The 18,876-nt window shown below is 43.4% G+C and overlaps 2 protein-coding genes across 4 annotated transcripts in view; both read left to right on the top strand.

Moving 5' to 3' along the window:
* Positions 1 to 18,876, top strand: part of LOC137624250 (uncharacterized) — a 75,305-nt gene that overhangs the window by 43,493 nt on the left and 12,936 nt on the right. The gene's annotated exons all lie outside the window — the stretch shown is intronic.
* Positions 1 to 18,876, top strand: part of LOC137625085 (serine-rich adhesin for platelets-like) — a 78,728-nt gene that overhangs the window by 4,603 nt on the left and 55,249 nt on the right. Inside the window, exon 2 of the mRNA XM_068356016.1 lies at positions 9,319 to 9,884. Coding sequence (XP_068212117.1) covers positions 9,319 to 9,884 — 566 coding nt within the window. The remainder of the gene's footprint in view (positions 1 to 9,318; positions 9,885 to 18,876) is intronic.

An 18,876-nucleotide genomic window follows, 5' to 3' on the forward strand; every position in this document is an offset into this window, starting at 1 on the left:
CTTACTTTCTCCAATCTCGCACCATCGGTCACATCGCGGTATTTTCGAAATTTCCGGAAAATCCGCGATATATGTATATACATGCGTTATGAAAAAAATCCGCGATGGTCGAAAAAAAATTAAAATTAAAAACGCCTGAAAAACCAGTGTTTTAGAGATACCATAATCAAAACTTCGAAATAGTAATGTAAAATGACCAAATTAATAAAGCATTTGTTCGTCAAGCCTTCTGGACGCATAGAAAACTAGATACTTTAATCCCATTTTCTATGGCGTCAATCGTAGCCATGTTCATTATATAATAAAAAATTCTCCTGCCTTGATTGTTGTTATGCCAAGCAATAATATTTAATTATTCATTGTCCTTTTCTCCTCAGTACCTCGCTCTAGTATTTTAGCATTGTGTCACTGTTCCTATGTTGTGGCAAGCAGAACACGTTTCGCTATACACATTAGCCCCATGGGCTAATGTTTTTTAGCGTTATTTTAATTATCTAATGTATCACTTCAGTTCAGTTGGTTTTTGTTCCACTGTAGCTCCTAATTTAACATTACCCCTTTGGTCCTGTTCTGGCAAGAGGAACATGTTTAGCTTTGTCTGTTAGTCCCGTGGGTTAGTATTGATAATTTTATATATTCTACAAAAAACAAAAGTTCCCTCAAGCAATTGCTCACAACGCATGTTCAGTACCCCACCGTTTCTCCCAAAAGTAGCAATAGCAGCAGTGTTCACATTTGAGTTAATCGATACACAAGTTATCATGTCCCAGCACTTGTCCATTTGTTTATAAGAAATTTCTGTTTGACTTGAAATTTCTATATCTAGGGTAGCTCTCTCATGTCACTTGATCTACATTCATATCCAATAGTTTTTGGTACCCATTGATTTCCAATTATGATAGGCATTTGCTTTTAATCCCCACTTATTGCCATCTTTATTGGTATGGGTTTTTAGTATGCACTGATTCCTAATTATAATTGGGAGAGCTATATTAGTGCCCAGTTTGCTATATTTTCGTAATTTTCCAATGGTTTTGATATTCATTTGTACTGTACCTGAAATTGATAGGTGAAGCCCATAGCCTAAACATTTTCAGTAAAAAGTTATCAGAACTTTTCAAAACAGTTGGAAATATTACTGAGAAACCATGTTTTACTGGAATAGGAATCGAAACTTGTTCCTAAATGTCAACTTAGAAAGCCTTAGGTAGGACTAGACTTGCTAACAGGTTATTATTATTATTATTATTAATTGTTAAGCTACAACCCTAGTTGGAAGAGCAGGATGCTATAAGCCCAAGGGCTCCCACAGGGAAAATAGCCCAGTGAGGAAAGGAAACTAGGGGGGAAAAATTTTAAGAACAGTAACATTAAATTAAGTATAGCGGCATACTTATAGAACAGAAGTTTCAATTCTGTTTTCTATGGGGAATGATCTGCCATCATCCTAGAGTTGTATGGATATTAGGAGTAAATGCCCTTGTCTAAGGTTTCCCCCACCTACCTTGCCTTGGGTTGCTATGTCGTTACTTACTTTGGAGGTTTAGCCCTGCTAACGCCCCATATCCTTTGGAGGGTACCCCTGCAATCTCCCTGAACCCTTTTTTTTCAACAAAGAAACTGTCTTCTGGTGGCAAAATCTTTGTAGCTTGGACACGACATGAGAAGTACTGTAACGATTGAAATTAACCTGAGCAACACCAGGTTCAAGGAGGAACGCAACCAGTATTCTCATTGACTTCCTGCTAGGCTCAGAAATGATAACTAAATCTTACGATACTAGATGGCAGTGAGTTTTTTAATGGAGGAGCATGGTAAAGGGTTAGTATCAAACTTGCCTTGTTGCTACCTTCCCCTGACCCCTGCACTCGGATCTTCTTAACCAACTTCGAAGGTACCACACGTACTGTGGTGGGAAAGTACTGTCGCTCCCTCGTGAGAGAGAAGAGTAAGGGTTAGGTCCAGAGGAATGAAGTGAAAGGTCTGCCTATGTGACTTCCCCAGGGAAGTTTCATATGAAGAGAAAGGGGAGAGAGAGAACAGTAGCGCTTCACAAGTTTCACGAAGTAAGCGATATGTCAGACATTTGGCAGACAAGGAAGATCACTATTGAGAATTAAGGAAAGAACAAATTCTTGGGCTGCAACAGAAAACTCCCTTTTAGAGAAAGGAAAATCCAATCAAATTGAATAATGCTCCAAGAGAACTTCATCTTCCCTCTGATCAGCAGCACGATCTCTTCCAAACTTAAACTTTGTACAGCACTGCCCTTCTGGATGGGAACTGCTTACATGGTCCACCCTTCAAAGGTACACAACACATGTGAAAAAGAATTTTGCGTTGCCATGTGTGTAACATGTGATGCACTTCTAGGTTATGTGTATTAGTTTTATATTAGCTGTTTATTTCATGTGAAATGAGTTGTCTCCTCAATATTCTGTCTTGTATTCACTTAGCTTGAATACGCTGTAGCTTTCAGAACCACTTGCCAGTGAAGGAAAGGGCGCAAAGGCAAAGGGGGCAGCTACCCAGCTGAGCACTATTCTGTCGAGTTTAAAGATGACTAGAAAGGCACTCTTGAGAGTGCAGACCTCTGTCACAGTAGCTTATTTCTTTAAACCAGCCTGCCTTTTGTTCGACCTTGACCTTTGACCTAGGCTTTCAAAATTAAATCGCTTCCACGTCGCAACTTAACAATTAATCCCTGAAAGTTTGACTATATGAGTAAAATTGTGGTCAGGAAGTTGTGCACAAACAGACAAAAGGGCATAAATGCAACCTCTTCCCAATGTCGTTGGCGTGGGTAAAAATAATTCCTCCTGATGAGGGGAGGATGGATGTAAATGTAAACCCTTTACCGTACATTTTTTGACACCATATCCCATTGGTGATATAATGCAGTTTTTTTCATGACTGTCCCAGTGGCAGAAACCTGAAACACATTAGGTCACTAGGAGGTGCATTGGAGTCAGCACTTTCACCTCTAGATCCAAGTGCCCCTACTAACTGGGATTTTATATTATCCAATTTGGTCATACGAACTTCCTCCTTAAAGATAAGTTTCGTATCAACCCTCAAAGAATTTGAGGACACACTTTGCTGTCTTCCGATCGTGTACAGTAGTCATAAGTCCTATTTAGAAAATTTATTCAGCTTTCTAATACAATTTTCAGTATCTTTCTCTTTATATTTTTTATCAAGCACAGTACAAAACTACTCATGACGTCGTTGCTCCCTGGACAAATTGTGAGTCTGGCACCGATTTTATCATGGCTGGGATAAAAGATTTTTAGTATGGCCAAATATATTTTAAGAAATAATTTTTAAATATTTAACTTAGCCGGTGAATATATAATAGCTGCAACTCTGTTGCTCGACAGACAAAAAACAGTAAAAACTCGCCAGCGATCGCTATACAGGTTGCGGGTGTGCCCACCAGCGCCAACTGTCGGCCAGATACCACTCTCGATGTAAACAAAGACTCAATTTCTTCTCTGTCGACGTGTCGACAAGACGTACTTTACTCGCTGTTGAACCTGGAGTTTTTTCACATCATATTTGGTGAAATACTTTAATTTGGTTTGAGCTTTCGCAGTACAGGTGTTTTTCTTCAAATAAATCCTTGAACTCTTTTTTGGATCGGATTAATTGTTGATGACTTAGATCGTTTTTTGGAATTTTCCCTTGACTAATTCAAAATGGCTGACCTTTCACAAGTTCCCAAGTTCAGAAAATGTAATGCTAGGGACTGTCATAGGCGTCTTCCAAAGGCTTCTCTCGACCCTCGCACTGTTTGTTGCAATTGTCGGGGTAAAACCTGTCAATTGGAAGATCGGTGTGAGGAATGCGTGGGCCTTTCGGAATTCGATTTTATCGAATTTGAGAAATATACACGCAGACTAGAGAGAGATAGGGTAAGGAGAAGTTCTTCTAGGTCGGTAGATTTTTCCTCTCCACATGCCCCTGAACCTAATCCTTCCCCTGTAGTGGTTGTTCCTAACCCCCCTCCTAGCACTCAGGAACCGTCGATGCAAGACATGATGCGTGCTATCCATGCCTTGGGGGAGAGAGTTGAGGCCCTAGCAAGTGACCGTAACCAAGTGCGTCAACCTCCGCAACCCGGTATGGTGTTGACTGCACAACCCAGACGGTCTAAACAGTCTCGGGTGGACGCTGTGCGTCCTCGCGCACCTATGGTTGTTGACAGTTCCCAGACTGTTCAGCAGTTCCATGACGCTGCGTCCGGCTCCGTCACGCATGCACCAGTGCGACCGGACTCGGCGAGTCAAACGTTGCCCACTCCTTTGCCGTTTTCTCATCAGTTATCGGATGAGGAACTGTCAGATGAGGACGTTGCTGAACCACAAGAGGATCAACCTTCAGAACTTGATGAGCCTAAGGCAGCTCAACCATCCTTGGACTTTAGAAAAGTCATGGCTGTGTTTAAGGAGTTGTTCCCTGACCGCTTTGTTTCTGTGGCTCCTCGTTCGCCGCCGTCGGAGTTTGTTTTAGGCGTTCCTGCTACCGTGCCTGCCTTTACTAAACTCGTTCTCTCTCGCTCATCCAAGAGAGCTTTGCGGCTGTTGGGCGATTGGTTTGAGACCAAGAAGAGTTTAGGGAAGACAGCATTTGCCTTCCCCCCATCTAAACTCTCGTCTAGATCGAGCGTCTGGTATGCCACGGGAGAAGTTCTCGGCTTGGGAGTTCCTTCCTCTGCCCAGGGCGACTTCTCAAGTCTTGTAGACTCTCCCCGCCGCCTTGCCATGAGACGCTCGAAGATTTGTTGGTCACCATCGGACCTGGACCACCTTCTTAAAGGTATATTTAGGGCGTTCGAAGTCTTTAACTTCCTAGACTGGTGTTTAGGAGCCCTGAGTAGGAAAATCTCTTCTGCTGATAAGGATGTTTCCTTACTCATTATGTCCTGCATGGACAAGGCCGTCCGTGATGGGTCCAACGAACTTGCCGCTTCATTCACGTCCGGAGTCCTGAAGAAACGAGTGTGTCTATGTTCTTTCCTGTCTGCTGGAGTGACGCCATGCCAAAGATCTGAGCTACTCTTTGCGCCCTTGTCCAAGTGCCTGTTTCCTGAAGTCTTGGTTAAGGAAATTGCCTTGTCTTTAGTACAGAAGGACACCCACGATCTAGTTGCGTCCTCGGCTCGCAAAGCTCCCCCTTTGCCTACATTGTCTGCTAGACCGAGGATAGACACTCCAGCGTCTCGGTTTATCCCGCCCTTTCGTGGCAGAGCCTCCAGCAGGGGAGGTGCTCGTGCCGAAGGGAAGCGAGGGAAGAGGAAAGGATCCAAGTCCTCTAAGGGCAGAGTCTGACTGCCCGCAACTTCAGACAGCAGTAGGAGCCAGACTCAAGAACTTCTGGCAAGCCTGGGAGAAGAGAGGCGCAGATCAACAATCTGTGAGGTTGCTCAGAGAGGGGTACAAAATCCCTTTTGTACGCAAACCCCCTCTAGCGACGTCCCCCATCGATCTCTCTCCCAGGTACAGAGAGGAAGAAAAGAGACAAGCCCTGAAACTGGAAGTGTCTCTTTTGCTAGAGAAGGGAGCGGTGGTCAAAGTCTCGGACCTTCAAACACCGGGGTTTTACAACCGTCTCTTCCTAGTACCAAAGAAGACAGGAGGTTGGAGACCGGTGCTAGACGTCAGTGCTCTGAATGTCTTTGTCACAAAGACGAAGTTTTCCATGGAGACCACAAAATCAGTCTTTGCAGCGGTCAGAAAGGAAGACTGGATGGTCTCTCTAGACCTAAGGGACGCCTACTTCCACATCCCCATTCACTCAGACTCCCAACCCTTTCTGAGATTCGTCTTCGAAGATGTGGTTTACCAGTTTCGGGCCCTGTGCTTTGGCCTAAGCACAGCTCCTCTCGTGTTTACGAGGCTGATGAGGAATGTGGCGAAATTCCTCCACTTATCAGACATCCGAGCCTCCCTTTATTTGGACGACTGGCTACTCAGAGCCTCTTCCAGTTGTCGCTGTCTGAAGGATCTCAATTGGACTCTAGATCTGACCAAGGAATTGGGACTCCTAGTCAATTTGGAAAAGTCGCAGCTGGTCCCATCCCAAACTATTCTGTATTTAGGGATGGAGATTCACAGTCAAGCTTTTCGGGCTTTTCCGTCGGCCCCCAGAATAGATCAAGCCCTGCTCTCCATCCAGAAGATGCTGAAGAAAGAACGCTGCTCAGTCAGGCTGTGGATGAGTCTGGTAGGGACGCTGTCATCCCTGGAGCAATTTGTATCACTAGGAAGACTACACCTCCGTCCTCTTCAATTCCATCTGGCTTTTCACTGGAAAAAGGACAAGATGCTAGAGGCGGTCTCGATCCCGATTTCCGAAAAGATAAAGTCTTGTCTGACTTGGTGGAAGGACGATATCAGATTAAGAGAGGGTCTTCCCCTGGCAGTTCAGATACCCAACAACGTTCTCTTCTCGGACTTGGGCTGGGGCGCGACGCTGGACGGTCGGGAATGCTCAGGTCTGTGGAACTCGAGTCAGAGGAGCATGCATATCAACTGCAAGGAGCTTTTGGCGGTTCATCTGGCCTTGAGAAGCTTCGAGTATCTCCTTCGAGGCAAAGTGGTGGAAGTAAACTCGGACAACACCACGGCCTTGGCGTACATCTCCAAGCAGGGAGGTACCCACTCACTGACGTTGTACGAGATCGGAAGGGACCTGCTCATCTGGTCAAAAGATCGAGGCATCTCCCTAGTAACGAGGTTCATCCAGGGCGACTTGAACGTCCTAGCAGATTGTCTCAGTCGGAAAGGTCAAGTAATTCCAACCGAATGGACCCTCCACAAGGATGTGTGCAAGAGACTTTGGGCGACTTGGGGTCAACCCACCATAGATCTCTTTGCAACCTCGCTGACCAAGAGGCTTCCAATCTATTGCTCTCCAGTCCCGGACCCAGCAGCAATACATATAGATGCCTTCCTCCTAGATTGGTCACATCTGGATCTTTATGCATTCCCACCATTCAAGATTGTCAACAAGGTACTGCAGAAGTTCGCCTCTCACGAAGGGACAAGGTTGACGTTAGTTACTCCCCTCTGGCCCGCGAGAGAATGGTTCACCGAGGTACTTCGATGGTTAGTAGACGTTCCCAGAAGTCTTCCTCTAAGAGTAGACCTTCTACGTCAGCCACACGTAAAGAAGGTACACCAAAGCCTCCACGTCTTCGTCTGACTGCCTTCAGACTATCGAAAGACTCTCGAGAGCTAGAGGCTTTTCGAAGGAGGCAGCCAGTGCGATTGCTAGAGCAAGGAGAGCGTCTACCATTAGAGTCTACCAATCGAAGGGGGAAGTCTTCCGAGACTGGTGCAAGTCAGTTTCTGTATCCTCGACCAGTACCTCTGTAGCCCAAATAGCTGATTTTCTCTTATACCTGAGAAAAGGACGATCCCTTTCAGCTCCCACTATCAAGGGCTACAGAAGCATGTTGGCATCGGTCTTCCGGCATAGAGGCTTAGATCTTTCCAACAATAAAGATCTGCAAGACCTCCTTAAGTCTTTCGAGACCACTAAGGAGCGTCGTTTGGCTACTCCTGGGTGGAATTTAGACGTGGTCCTAAGATTCCTCATGTCAGACAGGTTTGAGCCTTTACAGTCAGCCTCCCTGAAAGATCTCACTCTTAAGACTTTTCCTGGTATGCTTAGCCTCGGCTAAAAGAGTCAGTGAGCTTCATGCCTTCAGCAAGAACATCGGATTTTCGTCAGAAAAAGCTACTTGTTCTCTGCAACTTGGTTTTCTAGCCAAAAATGAGCTACCTTCTCGTCCTTGGCCTAAATCTTTCGATATTCCCAGCTTATCGGAGATCGTAGGCAATGAACTAGAAAGAGTCTTATGCCCTGTTAGAGCTCTTAAGTTCTACTTAGCTCGTACTAAACCTTTACGAGGCCAATCTGAAGCTTTATGGTGTTCGGTTAAGAAACCATCCTTGCCTATGTCAAAGATTGCTTTGTCATACTTTATCAGATTGTTAATACGAGAAGCTCATTCACACCTGAGTGAGGAAGACCGATCTTTGCTTAAAGTTAAGACGCACGAGGTTAGAGCTGTAGCAACTTCCGTGGCCTTTAAGCAAAATAGATCTCTGCAAAGTATCATGGACGCAACCTATTGGAGAAGCAAGTCAGTGTTCGCGTCATTTTACTTGAAAGATGTCCAGTCTCTTTACGAGAACTGCTACACACTGGGACCATTCGTAGCAGCGAGTGCAGTAGTGGGTGAGGGCTCAACCACTACAATTCCCTAATTCCATATCCTTTTAATCTGTCTCTTGAAATGTTTTTATGGGTTGTCCGGAAGGCTAAGAAGCCTTTCGCATCCTGGTTGATTTGGCGGGTGGTCAAAGTCATTTCTTGAGAGCGCCCAGATTAGGGGTTTGATGAGGTCCTGTTGTATGGGTTGCAGCCCTTGATACTTAAGCTCCTGGGGGTCTGTCAGCATCCTAAGAGGATCGCGGGGCTCCGTAAGGAAGACGTACTTACAAGGCAGAGTAATCGTCTAAGTCGACTTCCTTACCAGGTACCTATTTATTTTGGTTTTGTTATATTGATAACTGTCAAAATGAAATAAAAAACTCTTAGCTTATACGATGTAAACATATTTAACTGATCTCTACCCACCTCCTTGGGTGTGAATCAGCTATTATATATTCACCGGCTAAGTTAAATATTTAAAAATGATATTTTAATTATAAAATAAATTTTTGAATATACTTACCCGGTGAATATATAAATTAAACGACCCTCCCTTCCTCCCCAATAGAGACGCAGTGGGATGAGAAGAAATTGAGTCTTTGTTTACATCGAGAGTGGTATCTGGCCGACAGTTGGCGCTGGTGGGCACACCCGCAACCTGTATAGCGATCGCTGGCGAGTTTTTACTGTTTTTTGTCTGTCGAGCAACAGAGTTGCAGCTATTATATATTCACCGGGTAAGTATATTCAAAAATTTATTTTATAATTAAAATATCATTTTTTCCTATCTATAAAAACCTAAGTCCTTTAGGTTAAACTTGCTACCTCATTCACCCCGCAATTCTGAGGCAAGGGCTAAAGTGGCTACTCCGTACCCTTGTAGATGTGGGCCATCCCCACCACCCCCCAGTAAATACCAACACAATAAATTTCAACAGCCAAGTACCCAGCTTTGCTGAACTCATACAGTACTCCTATTGAAGGACTTGTGTTTGTATAGTTAGGAAAAATATAAAATATTTGATAAAAGTTTTGATGTTATGAAAGACTGATTAAGTGTCACTACTGTACATGGTCATTTCCTTCCTTTTTCAGGTGAGAAGAGAACACCAATACAAATGGCTAAGAAAAGAAGTGGTATTAGGAAACCAGCAGAGCAGGCATCTTCTTCAGTTTCTTATCCTAAATCAGCACAACACTGTCTGGAGAAAGGAACTCTTAAAAAGGATGCGTATGATTACAGTGATTCATCCAAACCTGAGCAAAACTATTCTATTACAGTTGTTGAGGGAGTGAGTTTAAAAAGAGATATCTTTAAAAAAAACTCCTTAAGACAAATGCCAAATAAACAACCAGAGAGGCTTAGAGTTCTCACACCTGTGTGTTTAGCTAGCGTAAAAAATATAAATCTCAAAGCACCAACTTCGACTAGTCTGATTAAAGTAGAAGAAATTGATAAATCTACCACTAGTCTAGTTAAAGTAGAACCAGTTGATAAACCTGCCAGGTCACCTACATCACAAGTGTTAAGTGTCAAAGTGCCAGTGGCCCTGAAAGTTGTTGAACATTTGGTTGATGCCACATCAATTTATGGGCCTCTTTCACCTCTAGTTCATCATTCGTGTAAGAATGGCAGCCAAAAGGATTCTCCGGGAGAGCAGGTTGGTGAAATTTAATGAGATTCTGTATGTGATATTTTTTTTATTTGACAGAAGTTATTTGGAATACCTCTTTACGTGCAAAGATGTGTAAAGAACCAGTGAAGGTGTGATTTGAATGAGTGTTGAGTTATTGTATTTCTTGAATGCATTACTATGTGATTAAGACTTTAGGCAAAGTCTAAGAACCGTAATTTTTATATGTAATTCAATGGTACAAAACTAGTTTGGTTGTTGAAGCTTTTATTCAGGGTAGTTACAGGCGGAGGTGAGAAATAGTGTGTTGCCGCCCCCTGTCTGTTTATTCTCATGAGAGGATTTCTCCGTTGTGCAGTTACCGCTGGACCTTTGTTATTTTTTCCTTGGAAGAGTTTTTTTTTTTTTTTATCTGAGTGAGATTCAATATTGGAAATGAGGTGGTTTTATTACAAAAATGATGACGGTGTTCTGTGGTAGCATAATTTTTCCCCCACAATAACACACTAGGATTTCCCTTGTATAGAGCACAAAGATTGACGGCTGTCTTAGTGGAACCAGTTCCAGCTCATAGAAGAAGAGCAGTTTGCTGGCCATTCAGGAAAAGTTTGACCTGGAAGTCACAAGCACTCAGATTTATTATAACCTCTCTCTGGTGGAGGCAGCAAAACTTGAGATATTTCATTGATCTCTCCTATCAGGAAGTTTGTTTTGCAGACTTGGTTCTGGATAGAAACTACTTTACACAGTCCCTGTTAGCTCCAATGAAGGAGGGTGACCTATGACTTCTGGAACCTCTTATAAGTCAGAGAATTGTATTACAATTTAAGGCTTTGTGCTTTAGACTAGACTCTGTAGCCTCCTAGGTGTTCATTCACATATATTTGTCTTGGTATGAGTCAATTTGGTCAGGATACAGGTTTTTCTTTCTCAATGATGAACTGGTTCTTGCATCTTCAAGAGTGCAGTTGCTTCATGATGAGAATTATCATCTTTGTATTTTGTCACTGGGGATTTTAAGAAATGGTGGGAGCTGGATCTTTTTCCCAAATGTCAAGTAAAAATTTTGCCATGTAAATCAATGTGGTAGCAGTAATAGTTAATTCTTGATATTTAGAACAGTAAGCTCATTGCGTTGAAACTATGGACGGAACTACTGACATGAACGTTCCAAGGCAGGTTGATCTGTCACACTTTTATGAACATCATCACAATACAGTAGTAGCACATATTAAGCAGGGGAAGGATGTGGTTATTTTTCCCCTCTGAAAGTTCTCGAGAGTAGATATCTGTACTTATTTGGGTAGATAGCCAAGCATATGCTAGGAACATAACTTGCAGAGGAAGTGTGTTGTCTTACCAGCTTGGTTATCAGTACTAAGTAGTGAGAATGAAGTGGTTACTACATTGTGGGATGGCACTTGAGAGGTCTGGGAGACACTGTTGAGCAGTTTGTTCACAATCAGTCACTCTTTGTGTATGTATGTGTGTCAGTGGGGTTTGCTTGAACTGAAAAACCAAAGCGTTGAGGACAAGGTGGTGATCTTGACAAACCCAAGGCTGTGTATCTAGATGTACAGGCAGTTGCCGACTTACGCCGTATGTCGAAATAGAAAAGTGATGTTTCCGTAGATTTATTTTGATACGTTATGATTCGGCAATCTTCTGGATCATATTTTGTCAATATTTTCTTACTGTTTATCATTATTCCATTTTCTTGTTTCATAGGATATCATATGCTCTATAAATGCATTTTTGTATTCTATCAATTTTGGAAGCATTTTACAATAGAGTACTGAAAATTTTGTTTACCTTTGGTTATGATCAGCTGATCTGAAAGTGCCGCTACCTACCGTATCAAAATATGGCGTACATACGTATGGCATATTTTTTTATCATTTCTTAACTAATTAGAAATATCTTCATGATGAATATTACATCATCGCCAATATGTTACAGGAAATCGGTTTTCATACAGTTCGTCTAATCATTAGGTATAATGCGAAATCGTTGTAGCTCTTTCTGTGTGTTTGTGTGCTCTATCTTGCAATCGCATACGGGTAGTTCATTTTTAAAGCTTCGTACAGTATTCTAGTTCTATATTAAGCCTTTATATTTCATTAGACATTACTGTGTTTAATTGTGGTTTATTCAAGCACGTTTATATTTTAGTTTTCAATTTCTTGAGCATATCAATAATCAACAAATACTTTTGATTTACTTTCGGTTGGCATCAGCTGATCTCAAGGTCACGCTGCCGTATTACTATTATGAGCACATAATATAGTGCGAATAACACTGATTTATATAATTTTCTTGACATTCAAAATTTCCCCATAATGCATATTACATCAACGCCAATATGTTATAGGTTATCACATTTTCCATACAGTTCGTATATAGACCTTATTATTAGTTATAAGAGAAATTCTCTCTCTCTCTCTCTCTCTCTCTCTCTCTCTCTCTCTCTCTCTCTCTCTCTCTCTCTCTCTCTCTCTCTCTCTCTCTCTCTCTCTCTTTTTTTTTTTTGTTTTTAATTCAGTTGTATCTTCATATTTTTATTGAAAATTATTAAAAAATTCTATATGTCATTACTCGATGTTTCGATTATGGGAATAGTAACGCATCAGAAGGAAGTCACTTGATTTGCCTCTCGCCTTCCGCCAGAAATATGACGTCATCAGACTTTTTTCTTAAATTTACGGTAAGTTGTACTAATCTTATAACTAATGATACAGACCACTAAAACACTTGATATCGTTACTGGGTGTTTCGATGATGGGAATGCTGTATTAAGATTACTCGGTAACAATGAAAGGAAATCATTCGGTTTGTCAGCACGCTTCCGCCAGATACATGACGTCACAAGACACGTGACGTACAGTAAACTCTACGAAGAATGACTTGCAAAATATGTAAATTCATTTTCTTTGTTTCTCGCAAGAAATGAAAAGAAAATACTAACTTAACAAACAAAAGTATTTTATTTTTATAATATAAAAGGAAATATATTATTGTTCCAACACAGAGACTTACCTCGAACTACTTTCTTAGGAGTTACCTGGAATCTCCTCTCAACCGACCAGAGTTTTGTGTAGTCTACCCTACTTCCGTTTTCTTTGGGGACTAACTCAGGCGTAAGGAGAACGTGCCCTGAGGGTAGTCCTGAGCTAGGTCGGCGTTAGCTTGGGTCTCGCTCGTCAGTAAGTTCTCTGGTCGCGTCGTGATACTGTCGCGCCGCTCTCCATTCTCTTGCGACCCTTTGTGTCCCCGACTTGTGTCCCACGTGGTTCCCGCGTGGTGTCTCTGTGCTTTCCCTTGAGTTCTCGCGTGTTCGCGTAATTCCCTTGTGCTTCCCAAGTGTTTTCCTTATTCTTTCCCTTCGTGCCTGTGTCTTGTGGTTGTGTTGTGATGGAGCAGACCCGCCATTGTCCTGGGCCTAGAGCCGGGAAGTCGTGTGGAGCGTTCCTATCCAAGCCGGAGGTGGACCCGCATTCCCTTTTCTCTTCCTGTAGGGGTAGAGTGTGTTCGCCGACGGATACGTGCTCGGAGTGTGTTAGCTGGAATGAAATCCAGTGGGTGCGTTATAGCACAAAGAAGAAGAAATCCTCTAAACGATCCCCCAGGAAGGCGAGCATCTCTTCGCCATTGCCGTCGCCAGGTGGAAGGTCTGACAAGGTTTCTGTCCCTTCTTCCCCCTACCCAGGGTAGGGGACGAGGTAAGTCAATTGCGGGGAAGGTGCCGATGGCTCTTCCCCAAGAGTCTAATTTTCATGATGTGGGGGTTGCTGAATCTTCACAGGCTAGTGGGGGGCCTGAAAGTGCTTTGTCTGGATTTCTTGGAGAGACTGCCCTTGTGATTGGGGGGCTCGTCTCCTCCGATGACCCCATGTGGAGTAACACTGTTCCTGTCTCTTCGCCCATGTCTTGGGCCTGTGTTTCAGGTACTTCAGCAGCTGATGGCGTCCAGGATAGGTTGGACTCGACGGCAGGGGAGCTCTTCGGGTGGAAGCTCCCGAAAACACCAGGTAGGTCCCCGTTGCGGATGGAGAATGGCCTAGATTCCTGTTTCCCCAGCGTAGTGCGGCCGACCTCCCTTCCAGCCCCTCTGACGGCGGTTCCTGACTCGTTTTTGCAACCCTCGACCTCTGGGACTCAACAGTTCACGAAGACCTCCATTGCCCCCGCTCCCGCCCGTCGGTCAGGTTATGCAGTATCGTCGGGATCTTCGGAGGCCGGCTCATCGGTCTATTCGGAGGGTGAAGCGAGGAGGAGGGAAAGATCCAGGAGCAGGCGCTCCCGCTCAAGGTCCCGCTCAAAGTATAGCAGAAGACGATCCAGGTCAATGAGGAGGAAGTACAGGAGGAGTAGGTCCCCCAATGGTGAATGGGTCTTCGTTCCCCGCAGGAGGGTCGAGGACTTCGACGAGTTTCAGCGTTCTCCGAGCCACCGGTCCAGAGACGGTTCTCCACGGAGGCCCTCTGCCAGGCATAAGTATGACCCTCGCAAGGAACAGAGCGAGAAGGCCTCTTCAGGTAGGCGTAAGGCCGCGAAGCTTCCGGCTCAACCCGCCCAGCGGGGGGAGCCGCGCTTTCGGACGGGCAGCCTAGTCGGGTCAGCACAGCTGACTCGGCCCTTGGACTCGCAGGGACGGCTTCCTCCGTCGGGCCAGCCCACGAAGGCCTTGTCCTCGTTGTCCAAAGACGTTTTGCGGACGGTAGTCCTCGCCGACACGGCGATCCCCGTCCCGACACCTGGATCTAGTGCGGAGGTTCCCGTCGGCACAGACCGTTACCACCACAGGGAGGTGCTCGTCGAGTCCGGGCCACAGCGACCAGTGGGGGTGCCCGTCGGCCCGCCACCTCGGAATCAGACAGAGGGTGTTGCTGGCGACAGTGAAGGTTCCCCAACCGAGGACTGCATATCGGAGGGTGATAGGCCTTATACAGAGGCATCACCGGATCGAAGAACCTGTTCCAGCCGACGAGGACGCCTGGCGGTCCAGCCTTAATCGACTGATGGAGGCCCCCGTGCAGCAGAAACCCTCCCTGACGCTGCCTGTGGCCAGGGATTTGGTCCTGGGCCGTGCCCACGTGGACAAGATTGTGGCGGGCAATGCCGAAGCCCCCAAGTCCCAGATTTCCTCAAAGTTACTCCAGGGACTCAGGTCCCAGAGTAGGTTTTATGTCCAAGAAATACAGCGACCGGGAGCCTGCAAAATAGTCTTCCCTTGAAGTATTGAGCCAGGGTGCCCCAGAAGACAGAGCCGCATCACCCCCAATTTGTTTTTCACAGTCGGAGGCTGCGATGATGGAGGAAATGTCCAAAGACTTGGTCCACGTCGCCTCCTGGTTGGACTGGTGGGCCTCCACTCTGGTAGGTGTTCAAGCCACCTATGACTTGACAGACCCTGCGAAACAAGACCTCCTGAAGGAACTCATCATCTCCGGGGGAAAGACCTTACAGTCTCTTGCCCTGTCAGCCAACTGGGTACTTAGGAAAAGGGATACGATCTTGGCCAAGCTTTCCCGGAAAATCCCTGACAGAGAAGCAAGGGCTTTGAGGAGCCTGCCTGTGTGGGTTTGACTCCCTGTTTCCGTTGAAACAGTTGGAGGAGCTCATGGAAAAGATCTCGAAAAGGAAGGATGTGGGGGCACCCAGACCCCACTCCGTGAGGAGGCCCGCTTACAGGAGGTCAACGTCGGATGGCCCCTCTACAGTAGGGTCCCGAATTATGCGAGAATTTGGTCGATGAAAGGCCTCGTGTAATTGGAAATTCGTATATTTCGAAACACATCATGGCGGCAAACAGCAACCTACCCGTCAATTTTTTTTTCACTCCATTTCTAGCTTTCTAGCTATATATATACTGTATATACACTGTGTGTATGTATGTATGTGTGTATGTATGTATGTATATATATATATATATATATATATATATATATATATATATATATATATATATATATATATATATATATATATATATACTGTAGCTTTTATCTTAACAATACTGTAAGAAATCCTTCTTATAGATTTTTTTTATAAAATACTGTACAAAATTTCTTTTATGGATAAATAAAACAATAAAAAGTTGTTAAAGTTTTGATAATTTTCTATGACTGTAGTATTTACTACTGTACTATGCATAGCTTACTGTTTTCAGTATTTTCCGAATGATGTAGAATTATTTCCTATAGATACAAAAAACAAAAAAGGGTTTTCAAGGTTTGATACAGTACGTATCTAGCAATAGTTAAAAATTACAGTATAGTACTGTATATCCATGATGACACTCCCACACGTAAACACGGCCACTAGGCGCAAGTGTGCAATAGGCTGCTGTACGATAATCACGCTTTTTTTGCCCTGAGCGGTCATTTCACTAATGATAACTTTTCAAAGTTAATATAATTTCTTTATGCTTATAATTCGTAATTATAGTTAAAAGTAGGGATATTAATTAAGCGGTTGAGTAAAAAAAACAATTAATACTACTATTATTTAATTTCAAATGGCTACATAATACTGAATATTCTAATGGGTTCTTTTTATCTTCAATCGTAAATCTTACGCCTGGATAAGCAACAAAAGGAAAGGGATAGGTCTCTCTCTCTCTCTCTCTCTCTCTCTCTCTCTCTCTCTCTCTCTCTCTCTCTCTCTCTCTCTCTCTCTCTCTCTCTCTCTCTCTCTCTCTCTCTCTCTCTCTCATATCGTTTCCTGTATAGTTTTCAAATATGTTCGTCATACAGTTGTACATTATTTATCCACTTTATTCTCTCTCTCTCTCTCTCTCTCTCTCTCTCTCTCTCTCTCTCTCTCTCTCTCTCTCTCTCTCTCTCTCTCTCTCTCTCTCTCTCGGCGTTTCCTTTCCCTTTATAGTTTTGTGAAATTTCGTTGTCCAGTCTTTCGGTAATGAGAAGTCATTTTCGCTTTCGAAATCGAAAGAAAACTTTGTTTCTTCAATATACTCATCACTGGAGGATTCAGAACTAGTGCTCTCATTATCAAACAGGTTATCATTATCAAATTCCACAACAAGAATATCATTTATTTCATCTAAAGAAATAACCTTCCTCTTTAGACCTTTCATTACAAAAGGAACAACAAAAATCACCACTTATGCATGAACGCCCGAGCGCACTGATAGGAAACCAGTTCAAACCAGAGTTTTGTAACATCAAGCTACCTTCAGAAAAATAGTTGCCAGACATCATATATAAGTTTCTATTCACAGTCCCCATATGCTGAGAGTGTTGCCAAGTGGTGATCCTATACTTACTATACGAGTAAAGTAACAACACGAGACTGACGGCTTGTAAAAGGCAATTAAAGTCATGAACGGAATATACAGTTGAAGGCGGTACCGAGTAGATCGTGGTGAACGGTTTATCACGTGGGTGACGCTTAACAGGTTAAAAAAACATTTTATATAGTTCGGTATTTTCTCTATCCATCCTCTCCCAGAAAACCTTCAAATGTGAATTATCGGAATGTGTGCAGATCTTGGCAGTGCGATAACTAGTTAGCGACTGAGAATAAAAAAAATAAAAAGCCCGATTGACGATGCTGATGAAGAGGATATCGAATACCGATTTTTCCCTAATTGATTTTTTCTACGTTCTGTCTAATCCAATGTACAGTACATTCTTATGTAAAGGGCGAACCCCAACATTTCTTGATGCTGCTACACTTTAATTATAGATATTTTACCACCTATTTATAATCTTTATTTATAATAACATCTTTAGTAAAAGCTCTTCAATATCACTTTCAGGAGTAAATGCGTTTATGATCGACGATGAAACGTAAAAAAAAAAAGTTTTCCTTTTGAGAAGGCGTTTTTTTTTAGGAAAAAAAAACACGAAACAAAATTGCTCATTTGTTCCGTAACCGAAATACAAACCACGCTATTTACAAAGGGTTATTACTTTTAGCGTAGCTGAAATGGCGAGCCATTAGAATTTAACGAGGGTGTATTACCCCCGCGCTAGTTAGCGGGGGGGTAGGGGAGTGGTAGCTAGCTACCCCTCCTCCCCCTCACACACAGGTGAATACTCACTTTCACTTTTGGCTCGGACTGTGACAGACGTCTCTGTCTTGGTCCTCGCTTGGCAGCCATTGTCTGTTTTGTCTTTACTTAATCGCTTACTTTTCTTTTACTCAATATATATGTAAACATGTTTTCATGTTTGTATATATATTTGAGTATAGAAATAAGTAAGTTTCCTTTTCAGATGTGTGTGTGTAGTGTACGATATCTACGTGGAGGCCTCGGCAGTTAGGCCACCACGGCCTAATTTTATGGGTTGCGATCGAGTTTGACTTCGGTCTTTCTCTCTCTCTCTCTCTTGAGGTCGTTCACCCTTTTACTATGTTTTACTACGCCCTTGTAGCTTCCTTCCCGTGTGGGTGGGGTTGCTACGCCGTACATTTTGTTTCAATTAGTTTATGAATCTAATTGTAGTTGTTAATTTTTCAGCTTGTAGAACGATTCCTTTCGGGGTTTTCGTTTTTTTCTTTAGTGTTCATTCATTTTTAAATTACATAATTACATAGTTACATAATTATAATTGTTATAATTCTGTTTTGGTTACAGCTCTCCTTCCGCGAGTGTAAGTGGTTGTGAGGGCATGTGCCTGTTGTGTAATTCTTGTTCCTTTTCCTCGGGATTCCTCTTCGGAGCCTTCCCGGGGGAATGAATGTGTACTAATATTATTTGTTTTATTTTTTTACAGTTACCGATCTAGTTCGTTTCTGTAATATAGCAACGGTGTGAGCTGTCTGGTTGAGTCCTGGGGATTCGGCTGTTGCTGCCTCCCCCCTTGTATTGTCGTCAGGGGCGTGTCTCCTTCTACTGGTAGTACTCCCGTGTCGACGGACAGCTCTCCAGTTCATTTTAGAACAGTCAGGAGGCTTGCCTCCTTGGGCGGATAACTTTCCTTCCGAGGGAAGTTTTTTTCCTGTCCAGGCTTGAGCTTTTCCTCTTTTGGGGGGTTCTTCTCTTGCCTTTTTT

The sequence above is a fragment of the Palaemon carinicauda genome, chromosome 31 (genome assembly GCF_036898095.1).
Source record: "Palaemon carinicauda isolate YSFRI2023 chromosome 31, ASM3689809v2, whole genome shotgun sequence".
NCBI classification, from domain to species: Eukaryota; Metazoa; Arthropoda; class Malacostraca; order Decapoda; family Palaemonidae; genus Palaemon; species Palaemon carinicauda.